At 47.6% G+C, this 12086-nt stretch overlaps 2 protein-coding genes across 3 annotated transcripts in view; both read right to left on the bottom strand.

Moving 5' to 3' along the window:
- LOC139159832 (zinc finger protein 665-like) overlaps positions 1–12086 on the bottom strand; it is a 161432-nt gene that overhangs the window by 80755 nt on the left and 68591 nt on the right. The gene's annotated exons all lie outside the window — the stretch shown is intronic.
- Positions 2408–10144, bottom strand: LOC139159843 (zinc finger protein 665-like). The gene is made up of 3 exons (XM_070737266.1): positions 10037–10144; positions 8546–8742; positions 2408–4308 (listed from the first exon to the last, which is right to left on the bottom strand). The coding sequence occupies exon 3, from the start codon at positions 4217–4219 to the stop codon at positions 2975–2977; it is 1245 nt and encodes a 414-aa protein (XP_070593367.1). The 5' UTR covers positions 4220–4308; positions 8546–8742; positions 10037–10144; the 3' UTR covers positions 2408–2974.

Here is a 12086-nt window from a genome sequence, read left to right as displayed (position 1 = left end):
CCCGCCCCTCCCGGGTCCTTCCCCTCCCAGCCGGGGCTGCGGGGCGTCCGCAGTGCCTCTGCCCATGCGCAGAGCGCCCTGCTGGCCTCCTGCTCCAGCATCCGGGAAGGGAAGGGAAGCTCCGCGGGGGCCGCCCGAGAGTGGCGGTTGCCGGCGTCTGCCGAGGCTGGAGAAAAGGGCCGGGAGGGTAGGCTGCGGAACCTCCGGGAGGAAGAGCCGCTCTCTCGCTCTCTCTCGGTGGGGGAAAGTCGGGCGCCGGCCAGGACTCCCCTCCGCGGCTGAGACGGGGCGGGGAAAGAGAAGCCCCCCTCAGCTGATTCCTTCCGATCTGGTGGATCCAGAGATCCCGGAAGTGGGTCTTAAGGCAGCTGCTTCCGCCCCCTCCACCCTTCCCTGCCTTTCCCATCCGATGGATCCCTGCAGTGGCCCAAGTGCAGTTTCGCCGCCTCTTCCCTTGCTTCCCCCGAAACCATCATCCCCTCCGCTGGGGGTTCCAAGGCAGGCGGCCAATTCGGCAATCTGCCCACATGGGGTTCACGATCCCGACGTGGGGAAATAATAATAATAATAATAATAATAATAATAATAATAATAATAATAATAATAATAATCTCCTCCGCTTCCCAGTGAAATGAATCTGAAGTCACCTGGAGAAACCAGGTTGGGGGAGCGCCAGGAGGAGGATCGGGAAGAAGCCCCCCAGCTGATCCCTTCCAATCTGAGGGATCCAGAGATCCTGGAAGGGCAGCTGGGCACGGGGCCAGGAGGGAGCAGTCTGGAGGAGGCGCCCCGGGGAATCCCTGGAGGGAGAAAGCGGGGAAGAGCCAGGAGGGAGAGGAAAGCCCACCGTCCCGAGGGAGGAGGGCTCTTCTTTGGCTGCGAAGTTTCAGGATCGGACTGAGAACGGAACCTCCTCCGCCCCTCACTCAACTCCTTTACACCCACACACCGCTGCCTTTCCTCGCCTATGGCTCCCCCCCTCCATGCAAGGATGGGCTCTGTCCCATTTCAGCGAACACCACGTCCAGGTTCCTCCCCCCCGGTCCCTCCTCCTCCTCCCAACTCACCCCAGAGTTTCTCCTTCCTTCTTGTTCTGCCTCCCGAAAGTTTCTGCACAAAGCACTTCCTCCCGTTTCGCTTATGGAACAAGTAGGGCCGCCAAATACGAGAGTCTCGACTTCCCATTGGGGTGGGGGCTTCAGGGGGAGCCGGAGGGAGAGGCTGGGGGGCTGCCTTGATGCTTTGGGTCCCCTCTCTTCTCACCCCCTGCAGCCCCACTCCAGGCCTGATCGGTGGGGAGGGCCTAAGGAAATCCACCTTCTCCACCGGGGCTGCCATGGAACCCCCCCCCCCAAAAGACTAAACGCCCCCCCCCTTCTCCTCTTCTCTCTCCTCCAGGGGGTGAAAGACAAGGGAGACTCTGCCCGGACACTGATGATGCTGCAGAGGGGAGGGTTCTCATTGGTCCTTGCGCTTTCCTTCCTACTCTCAATTCTGCTCCCTCCCCCCAATCCAGACCCACCAATGGCGCATCCGGGGATGGGAGCATCTGTGTCTTTCTTTGGGGGCGCTTGTGGGGCAGCATCCAGGGCTCTGGGTTGTGTTTCCAAACTTTCCCTTTAATGGGGGGTGCTGTGGCCCCTCCCTTTGAGATGCTCTTGGGGGGGGGGGGTTACAGGGAGTCTATTTGGGAGGGAGACAGAAAAAAGGCCTTCAAAGAAAGCGAGGGGAGATGGAGATTGGTGGGATTGGAGTCAAAGGGCTGGGAGAGCCCAGGATTATGGGTTTGGTATCCTTATTGTGAACCCCCTCCCCAAATCCCCCCCAAAGGAAGAGGGATAAAGAAGCAGAGAGTTCCTGAGGGCTCTCTTCCCTTCTCTCATATTTCCTGCCATTTTGGGGGGCGGGGGCAAAGAGACCCCTACCTTTGTTCTGTTAGCAAAAACTTCAGAAGAGAAGGATTTAGGGGTAGTGATTTCTGATAGTCTCAAAATGGGTGAGCAGTGCGGTCAGGCGGTAGGGAAGGCAAGTAGTCTTCGGAGAGGGGCAGCATACAAATCTAATAAATTGAATTGAATTGAAGTAGGATGCTTGGCTGCATAGCTAGAGGTATACCAAGCAGGAAGAAGGAGATTGTGATCCCGCTGTATAGAGTGCTGGTGAGACTGGGACAGGGATGGAGATTGGTGAGGAGAAGGAAAGTTTGGGGTATCCAGGGAAGGTGGGAATCGAAGGGCTGGGAGAGCCCAGGATTATGGGTGTAGGTATCCTTATTGTGAACCCCTCCCCCCCAAAAAAAGAGGGATAGAGAAGCATGGGATGACTTCTTGTACTCTACAAAACATTATAACACAAGAACAAGGGGGCACAATCTGACGTTAGTTGGGGGAAAGATCAAAAGCAACATGAGAAAATATTATTTTACTGAAAGAGTAGTAGATCCTTGGAACAAACTTCCAGCAGACGTGGTTGGTAAATCCACAGTAACTGAATTTAAACATGCCTGGGATAAACATAAATCCATCCTAGTATAAAATACAAAAGATAGTATAAGGGCAGACTAGATGGACCATGAGGTCTTTTTCTGCTGTCAGTCTTCTATATAACCCTTTTGTGCAATCACTCCGATAAATTTATAATGCAACTTTGGGAGCAAAATATTCTCATGCTCCCAACATTTACACCCTTTTGCCACATTGTGTACACTCTGAAGTTCTTTTGCTTCAGTAGGAAAAACATTTAGTCACACCAAATAATTGTAGGATTTCCCTTTGGCCCTTTGGTGTGTTGAAAAAAATGGGCTCCTAACATTGTTCACAGTTGAAGAGATTGGACTGCATTGGACTTTCGCATGTTTAACTTTTTCAACTTTCAACGTTTCTCACACTCTGCCCACTTGTGTGGCTGGCTCTATTGTGTGATTTCTGGTGTGCCTGCAAAGTGCTGAAGGTTGGGAAAAAACATTTTCCACATTTCAGACATTTTTGTCCCTGGTGTGGATTCTTTGGTGCTTCAAAAGATTACCTTTTTGTGAAAAACATTTATCACACTCTGAGCATTTGTGAGGTTTCTCTCCTGTGTGGATTCGGCTGTGACGTCTAAGGTGAAATGAATGAGCAAATGTTCTCCCACACTCTAAACATTTGTAGTTTTTTTCCCCCGTGTGAATTTTTATATGCACTCGAAGCTGTGATTTCTCACTATAAAATCTTCCACAGTCCATGCATTGATAGGGTTTCTCCCCTGTGTGGGTTTTGTGATGTCTCCAAAGGCTTTCCTTCTGTCCAAAGCATTTTCCACACTCTAGGCAGCTGTATGGCTTCTCTCCAGTGTGGACCCTATGATGCTTTCCAAGATTTGATTTTTTGGAAAAGCATTTCCCACACTCCACACATTTGAATGGCTTCTCTCCCGTGTGGATTCTCTCGTGGTTCTTAACATCTCTTCGTGTAACAAAACTTTTCCCACACTCCCCACATTCATGGGGTTTTTCTCCTTTGTGCCACCTCTGGTGTCTCCAAAGATCAGAGGAATTCACAAATCTTCTCTCACACTCTGTGCATTCATAGGGTCTCTCTCCAGTGTGAATTCTCTGATGTCGCAACAGGGTTGATTTATGGGTAAAACATTTCCCACATTCGAGGCACTTTTCATTTTTCTCCCCTGTGTGTGTTTTCCAATGTTCCTGAAGATGTGAACTCCGGGTAAAACATTTTCCACACTCAAAGCATTTATAGGATTTGATTCCTGCATGAATCTTAGCATGGCGCCGAAGACCTGAATTCCAAGAAAAGCTCTTCCCACATTCCCAACACTTGTAAGGTTTGTCTCCCGTGTGGATTCTCTCATGCTTTTTGAGAGTGACCTTTTCATGGAAAAATATCCCACGTTCCAGACAATGATAAGGTTTCTCTCCAGTGTGGATTTTCTGATGTCTAAGAAGTTTTGAGTTTTGACGAAAGCATAAGCCACATTCCTCACACTTATAAGGTTTTAGTGTTGGGGGCCTTCTGGTATCTTTGGAGCTTTTCCCAGAGAAGGATTTCACAGCCTCCAAACCTTGACTGGGTCCACTTCCCACATGGTCCTTCCTGTGGGTCAAAAAGAGGGACCTGCGAGCAAAGGATTTCCCACACTCTGAGCATTCATGGGTTCTTCCATGGTTTTTCGGAGGGCTGCTAATATCTGACGGGGGATCCAAGAGTTTCCCAGGCTCCATCCCCTCTGGTGGTGGCTGCCTTGTGTTGATTTCTGTTATCTGTTGATAGATGGTTTGCAGGTAAATCTTTGGTTACAATCTTTTATCCCCTGTTAGAAGGAGAAGGAAGTGAAGAATTATATTTCCTTTAGAGATACAGAATCATAAAATCTTAGCCTTGGCAGGGACCTTGAGGGTCTTTCAGTCTGACCCTCTTCCCAGGGTAGGGTGCTCAGTACACCTGGCACCAAGTGATGAAGTCCCTAAATTTATAAGAGAAATGTCCTCAAAGTATGACAGTGATGTGGACTGGAACATCAATCGTTCAGTGAAGCAGTGTGTCAATTTTGAAATGGAAGGTGGCTGCTGCAGCCATCTTCCATTTCTCTAGTTGCAACACAGCTCAAGGAGGGGGGAGAAGAATGGAATGCAATCTAGGCAAAACAATCTAGCTATCTCATGGGAACCAAGGTCATTCTCAACAGGGACCAGCAGGAGAATGGAACTTGTTGCCAGGAGATGCAAGAACACATAATTGGGCAATGTGACCTGTGACCCTAGAGGAAGCGGGATCTCTAACGTTGAATTATGGTGAATGCATGGGAAATTCTAGAGTTCATTTTAAGTTCATTTCCATGCAGAAATGATGTACTCAATAAAGCAGTTCTTTGAGGAAGCTTAAAATCTCAGAGTCCTGAATTATTTATTTTTATTTTTATTATTATTTATTAGATTTGTATGCCACCCCTCTCCGTAGACTCCTTTGGGATCATTAGTCAAAATCAGGACACAGTGGTTAGAGGCAAGATCACGGGAGCATTTCACTCCGCAGCCGCCATTCCACACTCCTGGTTGCAATCACAAGTGATCTTGGAATTCCTTAAGTGGGGGGAGGTGCAGGAAATAGTTGTTGTACGAGCTGCAATGATGATAAAATAACTAATCTAAACTAATCTAAAATAAAATAAAATAAACGAAATGAAACTAAGGCATCGCATAAGCAAAAGAGAAGGAAAAAGATTTCAGGCTAATGTAAACAACCCATTTCTTATTTCTTATTATTTAGTAATATATTGTCAGCCTATTTAATATAAAACGTAGAACCGAAATCACTCAAGGGAAGGTTTAGCGGGAGAAAGAGGAAGTAGTTGGAGAAAGGTAGAGGTGGGGTGGAGAGAAGAAGGAAGGAAGGAAGGAAGGAAGGAGAGAAGGAGAGAAGAAGGAAGATAGGAGAAATGGAGAGAGTGGGAGGGGAGTGAGAAAGGGAAACATGAACACAGACTGATAATCTATTAATATGACAGAAGTGTTGATGTGAAAATAAAAGAGATCAGCCAAAATTATGTAACTATGTATGCTATGGATATGTTTTCAAGGTATATGCATTGCCTGGAAATGGAGCTTTTAAAAACACATTCATCCCATTTCTGATTCTTATCCCTTTTTCCTGCTTCTACTCATTTTTCCACATATGAACTCCATCCCACCAAGACTTCTTGACTTCCTCGTGATACTTTGTGTATATTTTATAAAAATAAAGTAAAAAGGGGGCACGACAGAAAACATTACCACATTCTTTGACAAAGCGACTACAATGCTGTGGACATAGTATATGTGGGCTTCAGTAAGGCATGTGACAAAGTCGACCACAACCTAGTTCTTGACAAGATAAACAAATTGCAGCATAAAATCACCACCTGATGGATTCATAACTGGCTGCCCAACCAGCGTATAATCCTCAATGGAAAGATTATGCCCTCAGCGGCATACAAATCTAATAAATTATTTATTTTATTTATTCGATTTTTATGCCGCCTTTCTCCTTAGACTCAGGGTGGCTTACAACATGTTAGCAATAACACTTTTTAACACAGCTAGGCTATTGCCCCCATAATCTGGGTCCTCATTTTACCCACCTCGGAAGGATGGAAGGCTGAGTCAACCTTGAGTCGGTGATGAGGTTTGAACCGCTGACCTTCAGATCTACAATCAGCTTCAGTGGCCTGCAGTACAGCACTCTACCCTCTGCGCCACCCCGGCTCTCTATTATAATTATAATTATTTACCTAGGTGAGATTCTGGGAACTATTCAGAATCAGAATTTGTTGTCAGCATTCCAAATAGCACCTGAGAAATAAATCAAGTCCCAGTCCAATTCTCTCAATCAGAGCTCGATTTATTAATAGAACCATGTTGGCTACACCATAGGCATTCCGATTCTGAATAGTTCCCAGAATCCCACCTAGATTAAGGTTCATCTTACATCCCCCACACCCACAAGTTCATCATGAGAGCCAGTCCGTGTGCAGGGGTTTATCAACTTCTCTTCAATTGAGGTAGAACAAACGGAGACCTTGGCTTGGAGAAAGGAATCTTTGGTTGTGTCTAGTAATTTTCCTTTCCCATCCATCCTTATGCTGCGACAGGCCGAACTCTCTAACTTCACATGAAGGCTTCGGACTGACAGCATGTGACAAAGCAGACCACAACTAGTTCTCGGCAAGATAAACAAATTGTGGGATAGCATCACCACCTAATGGACTCGTAACTGGCTACCCAACCACATTCAATGTACAGTCCTCAATGGAACTTTGGTGGGGAAGGTTTGCCTATTTGCCGATGACTCTAAAGTGTGCAATAGGGTTGATATTCCTGGAGGGGTCTGTAATATGGTAAATGATTTAACTTTACTAGATAAATGGTCAAAGCAATGTAAACTGCAGTTTAATGTTTCCAATGTAAAATAATGCACTTGGGGAAAAGGAATCCTCAATCTGAGTATTGTATTGGCAGTTCTGTGTTAGCAAAAACTTCAGAAGAGAAAGATTTAGGGGTAGTGATTTCTGACAGTCTCAAAATGGGTGAGCCGTGTGGTCGGGCAGTAGGAAAAGCAAGTAGGATGCTTGGCTGCATAGCTAGAGGTATAACAAGCAGGAAGAGGGAGATTGTGATCCCGCTATATACAGTGATCCCTTGATTATCGCGAGGGTTCCGTTCCAAGACCCCTCACGATAATCGATTTTTCGCGATGTAGGGTTGCGGAAGTAAAAACACCATCTGCGCATGCGCGCCCTTTTTTTCCATGGCCGCGCATGCGCAGATGGTGGAGTTTGCGTGGGCGGCGGGGAAGACCCAGGGAAGGTTCCTTCGGCCGCCCAGGAGCTGATCTGCTCGGCAGCGCAGCAGCAGCGAGCAGACGAAGATCGGGGTTTCCCCTTTGCGTGGGCGGCGGGGAAACCCTGATCTTCGTCTGCTCGCTGCTGCTGCGCTGCCGAGCAGATCAGCTGCTGGGCAGCAGCAGCGAGCAGACGAAGATCAGGGTTTCCCCGCCGCCCACGCAAAGGGGAAACCCCGATTCGGCTCCTCGCTGCGCTGCCGAGCAGATCAGCTGCTGGGCGGCCGAAGGAACCTTCCCTGGGTCTTCCTCGCTGATGCCCCCGCTCGCCCGCCCGCGAGGGGGAGAGGGGGAGAGATAAAGAGAGAGAAGGAAAGAAAGAGATGAGAGAGGGAGGAAGAGAGTGTGAGAGAGGAAGAAGCAAGATAGAGAAAGAGAGAGAGAAAGAAAGCTGAGAAAGGAAGGAAGAGAGTGACGTCATCGGGTGGGAAAAATCTCGATATAGTGTTTCGCGAAGAACGAGATCGCGAAAATCGAGGGATCACTGTAGAGCGCGGGTGAGACCACATTTGGAATACTGTGTTCAGTTCTGGAGACCTCACCTACAAAAAGATATTGACAAAATTGAATGGGTCCAAAGACGGGCTACAAGAATGGTGGAAGGTCTTAAGCATAAAACGTATCAGGAAAGACTTAATGAACTCAATCTGTATAGTCTGGAGGACAGAAGGGAAAGGGGGGACATGATCGAAACATTTAAATATGTCAAAGGGTTAAATAAGGTCCAGGAGGGAAGTGTTTTTAATAGGAAAGTGAACACAAGAACAAGGGGACACAATCTGAAGTTAGTTGGGGGAAAGATCAAAAGCAACATGAGAAAATATTATGTTACTGAAAGCATAGTAGATCCTTGGAACAAACTTCCAGCAGACGTGGTTGGTAAATCCACTGTAACTGAATTTAAACATGCCTGGGATAAACATATATCCATCCTAAGATAAAAATACAGGAAATAGTATAAGGGCAGACTAGATGGACCATGAGGTCTTTTTCTGCCGTCAGTCTTCTATGTTTCTAAAATAGGAAGCACCGTATCTACCCCTGTCCCTGTTAAAAGAGGTGTACTGGGACATTATGCCCTTACCCAACACCCTGGGAGCAAAACCTAATTTTTCTGCATTGCTCACTTGTCAATTAAAGATTTAAAAAATGGGTGCTTGTTCTTTACTCACCTTCAAAATTATAATGAAGAGGCCTCTGCCTCAATGCCAGGTATGACCCTCACTGACGATCAATTTGGTGTTTCCTTAACCAATTGGCTCTTTGTACAGGAAGCTGCTTCTCCTTCCTGGCCAAAGGTTGGTGGATCCCAATCTAGGAACGTCTCTTTCTCCTCTGTGAAGATCACGGCCACATCCTCACTGCTCTCCTGCAAAGAGAAATGAAAAAGGCTCAGATGCAGACAGTGACATTGAACATGATCTGTAAATGAAGTGGAAGGGGGAGGAATAAATAGGATTATTTGATGAGGATATAAAATAATGAAGATTGAATCATAATTCAAAAATATCTTAATAAGACAAAAACGGAAAAAACAAGCAGGCTGAAGTCCAACAGAGACCAAAGCATAGTTGTGTGGAGGAAAATTCAGTGGAAGATGAGAGAGACCAGATGGGGCAGAGTGTGTGTGGAAAGGGCTGCAATTTCCTGCTTTTTTTGGAGGCTGTAAGGCCACAAAGATTCCAGTTAGGCTTTTCATGAATTTATTTACAATTATTCAAGTGAGACTTCTGATCATCAGCTTCTTCCAGCAGCTCCTCCCAAGACCCCCCTCAAAATTTCCTTTGTGCTTTGGAAAAAAACAAGCAAGTAGGAGCTCTCACATCACAGCCTCTTCTGGGCAAAACAAGGAAATATAAAGCTTGGAAATTCTACCCATCTTTTTAAAATAGAAGCAAAGTAAACATTAGCATTAAAAGATTCCATTAAAAGATATATTAATTTGATTAAGAATGAATTTCATTCATTACTAATAATTAACTCTTTGATAGTAATACAACTTATTATAATTAATAACACTTATTATAAAAGAATGGAAATATTTATTTATTTATTTATTATTTGGATTTGTATGCCGCCCCTCTCCGAAGACTCGGGGCGGCTCACAACAAAATAAAAGGAAAAGGTATATAGGCTAATGAAAAATTTAGGAATGTATAAGTTAAAACCACTGAGTTAAGAGAGAGCAAGGTTTTCTCTCTTATTTTTAATGTCATATGTTTACTTTTGTATGTAATGCATATTTGTATATAAAACTCTCTCTTTTTCTAATAAAAAATAATATTAAAAAGATTTCATTGTTGGCCTTTTAGATGCAGCTCAAAGAAAAAGGATCTCTTGGGTGTTAAGAAAAAAATGAAAATCCAGTTAATTTAAATCTTTTCTTAACCCCCACCCCAAACCCTCCCCTTCCCACTGCAAGGAGGTCACTCTGTTATGAATCTGCACAAACGTTTTAAAGCTCCCTGAACTCCACTTTTCCCAAATGAACGTGAGGGATCTGCATGCTTGGCAATCTCCTGCTCTGACGGACCACAGAGAGACCTTCTGGAATAAACTCCCCCCAAACCTCCTTCCTGGATCCACTTGAAGCCCCCCCCCCGATCTCTGGCCAGCGAGGAGCCCCCTTTGCCCCCCTGGAGGGAAGGGAGGGATCCACTTACTCCCTGCAGGCAACGCCAGAGCTCTTGATCTCCTCGAGGAAAACCCGGCAAACCCAAAGGGGGATCTGCAGCTCCCTTCCTGCTGGCGGGGAGAAGATCTCCTGAGCGACATTCACGGAGGGAAGCGGAAATGCAGAGTGGGAGGGGAGAGGCGAGGGCGGGGCTTCTGCTCTCCTCTCGATCTCCGCTCCCACCATGCTGCCCCGCCCCTTTCCCGCCCCCTCTTCTTCCCCCTCCGCCCCACCCCTTTAGTCTCCCCCCCCCAGCCAGGACCACGTGCTCGGAAAGCTCCTCTGTTCTTTCTGATGGGGGTTGGTGTGGAGGGTTCCGCTGCCCATGGGAAGAAGGATGTCGCCCTCTGCAGGCTGCAAGCGGGATTTCTTCATCCCCGGAGAGCCCAAGAAAGGAAAGAGGAATGTCTCAGATCGCATTCTTGTTCCCATGGAGACAACACGACACAAGAGGGAAAACAGGCAGCCAAGCCACTTGAAAATGGGAAATGATTTTTTATTTGTATTTATTGATATCTGCCTTTATTAGTCTTACAAGAACTCAAGGCAGTGAATATATCCCCATCCTCTTCCTTTCCTTATTTGCCTCACAAAAGCCCTCTTATGTTGAGAGAGTGAGTGGCCCAAGGTCTCCCGCCTGCCTTTCATGGCCAAACCGGGACTGGAACCCAGAGCCTGAGGCTTCCTAATGCAGAGCCTTTAACCACTAGGCCATACAGGATGCTGATTAGGAATGGTCATCTTTTAAGATGGGAGGGATTTCAGGTCCCAGAATTCATAATGGCTGGGGAATTCTGGGAGTGGAAATCCACAGAGCTTAAGATTGTGAAGGTTGACAAACACAGATATGGATTTATGTAAACATAAAAACTGCATCCATGTGGACATAATGCTCAGAAGCTGGGATCTGCCAGACTCTTATTGGCTGCTTCAGGGGGGCTTCTGGCATCTTCCCTCCCCCTGTGAGCCTCTATCCGGACACCTGGTTCCCCAGTGGCGCCTGGTACCCGGATGCTCTAGTCCAGTGTCTTTCAACCAGTGTGCCACGGTACACTAGTGTGCCGTGAGACATGGTCAGGTGTGCCATGGGAAAATTAAACATGGGTCCCCAAACTACGGCCCGCATACCGGATACGGCCCGCAGATGCCATTATCCAGCCCACTGCCAGCCGTCTCCATCCGAACATAAACATTCCCCTCAGAATCCCTCCAGCTATCAGCGACAGGAAGAGTGGAGGCCCATGGAACGCTCACTGCCCAATCACCTTCTAGGATTCATCCCAACCGCTATCAGTGAACCAATAGCAGGCTGCCTCTCATCCACACCCAGGAAGGTCCCTGCTCTAGCTGCCACGCACTTGTCATTGTGTGGCTGTGGCGAGTAGTTGAAGCTGATATCTGGTTTGTATACGAAGAAGACCTGGGTGGCTCTTTCGAGGACATCCACATCCACCTCCTGGACAGAGCGGAGCCCTGGATGGGAAGAGGGGACAAGAGCGGCCATCTTTGCCAAAATGAGCAGCCCTCCCACAACAGGAGGGTGAAAAAGACCCCTCCCAACCTCATGTCTACAACAGGGTATTTTCAGCAGCCTTAGGAAGGCCCCAAGCCCCTTTGCACCCTCATTCAGCACCAAAAGCCCAGATGCCTTTTGGAAAACCATCTTAGGGACAACTGTGACCTGGATCAGGGGTCGGCAACCAGGGCTCCGGAGCTGCAAGAGGCTCTTTGGGCTCCCTGCTGTGGTTCCTTGTCCCACCACTAGATGGCCCGGCCCTCCCCTCCATCACCTGGGCTGAGAAGGGAAGGACGAGGGCGTGAATGGAGAAGCAGCCAGGACTGATTCTCTGGCGCTGGTGGAGCACAGCCACCTCTGGCCGAGACTTCTCTCTGGGTGACCCTCCTCCCCCTCTTGCACCCCCTGGCTGGCTGTGGCAGGGCCAGGAGTGTGCGCATGCATAGGGAGGCCCTCAATGCGCCAAAATGCAGCCAAGGTGCGCTTGGAGGGTGAGGTGGGGCTGCTCACTTAAGGAGGTCTT

The sequence above is a fragment of the Erythrolamprus reginae genome, chromosome 2 (assembly GCF_031021105.1).
Source record: "Erythrolamprus reginae isolate rEryReg1 chromosome 2, rEryReg1.hap1, whole genome shotgun sequence".
Classification (NCBI taxonomy): Eukaryota; Metazoa; Chordata; class Lepidosauria; order Squamata; family Dipsadidae; genus Erythrolamprus; species Erythrolamprus reginae.
Note: the sequence above shows the minus strand (reverse complement) of the source record. Positions and strands in the feature narration are given on the sequence as shown.

Bases quoted from the DNA above. Each gene is read 5' to 3' on its own strand.
- LOC139159843 (XM_070737266.1), bottom strand. From the start codon at position 4,219: ATGGAGCCTGGGAAACTCTTGGATCCCCCGTCAGATATTAGCAGCCCT.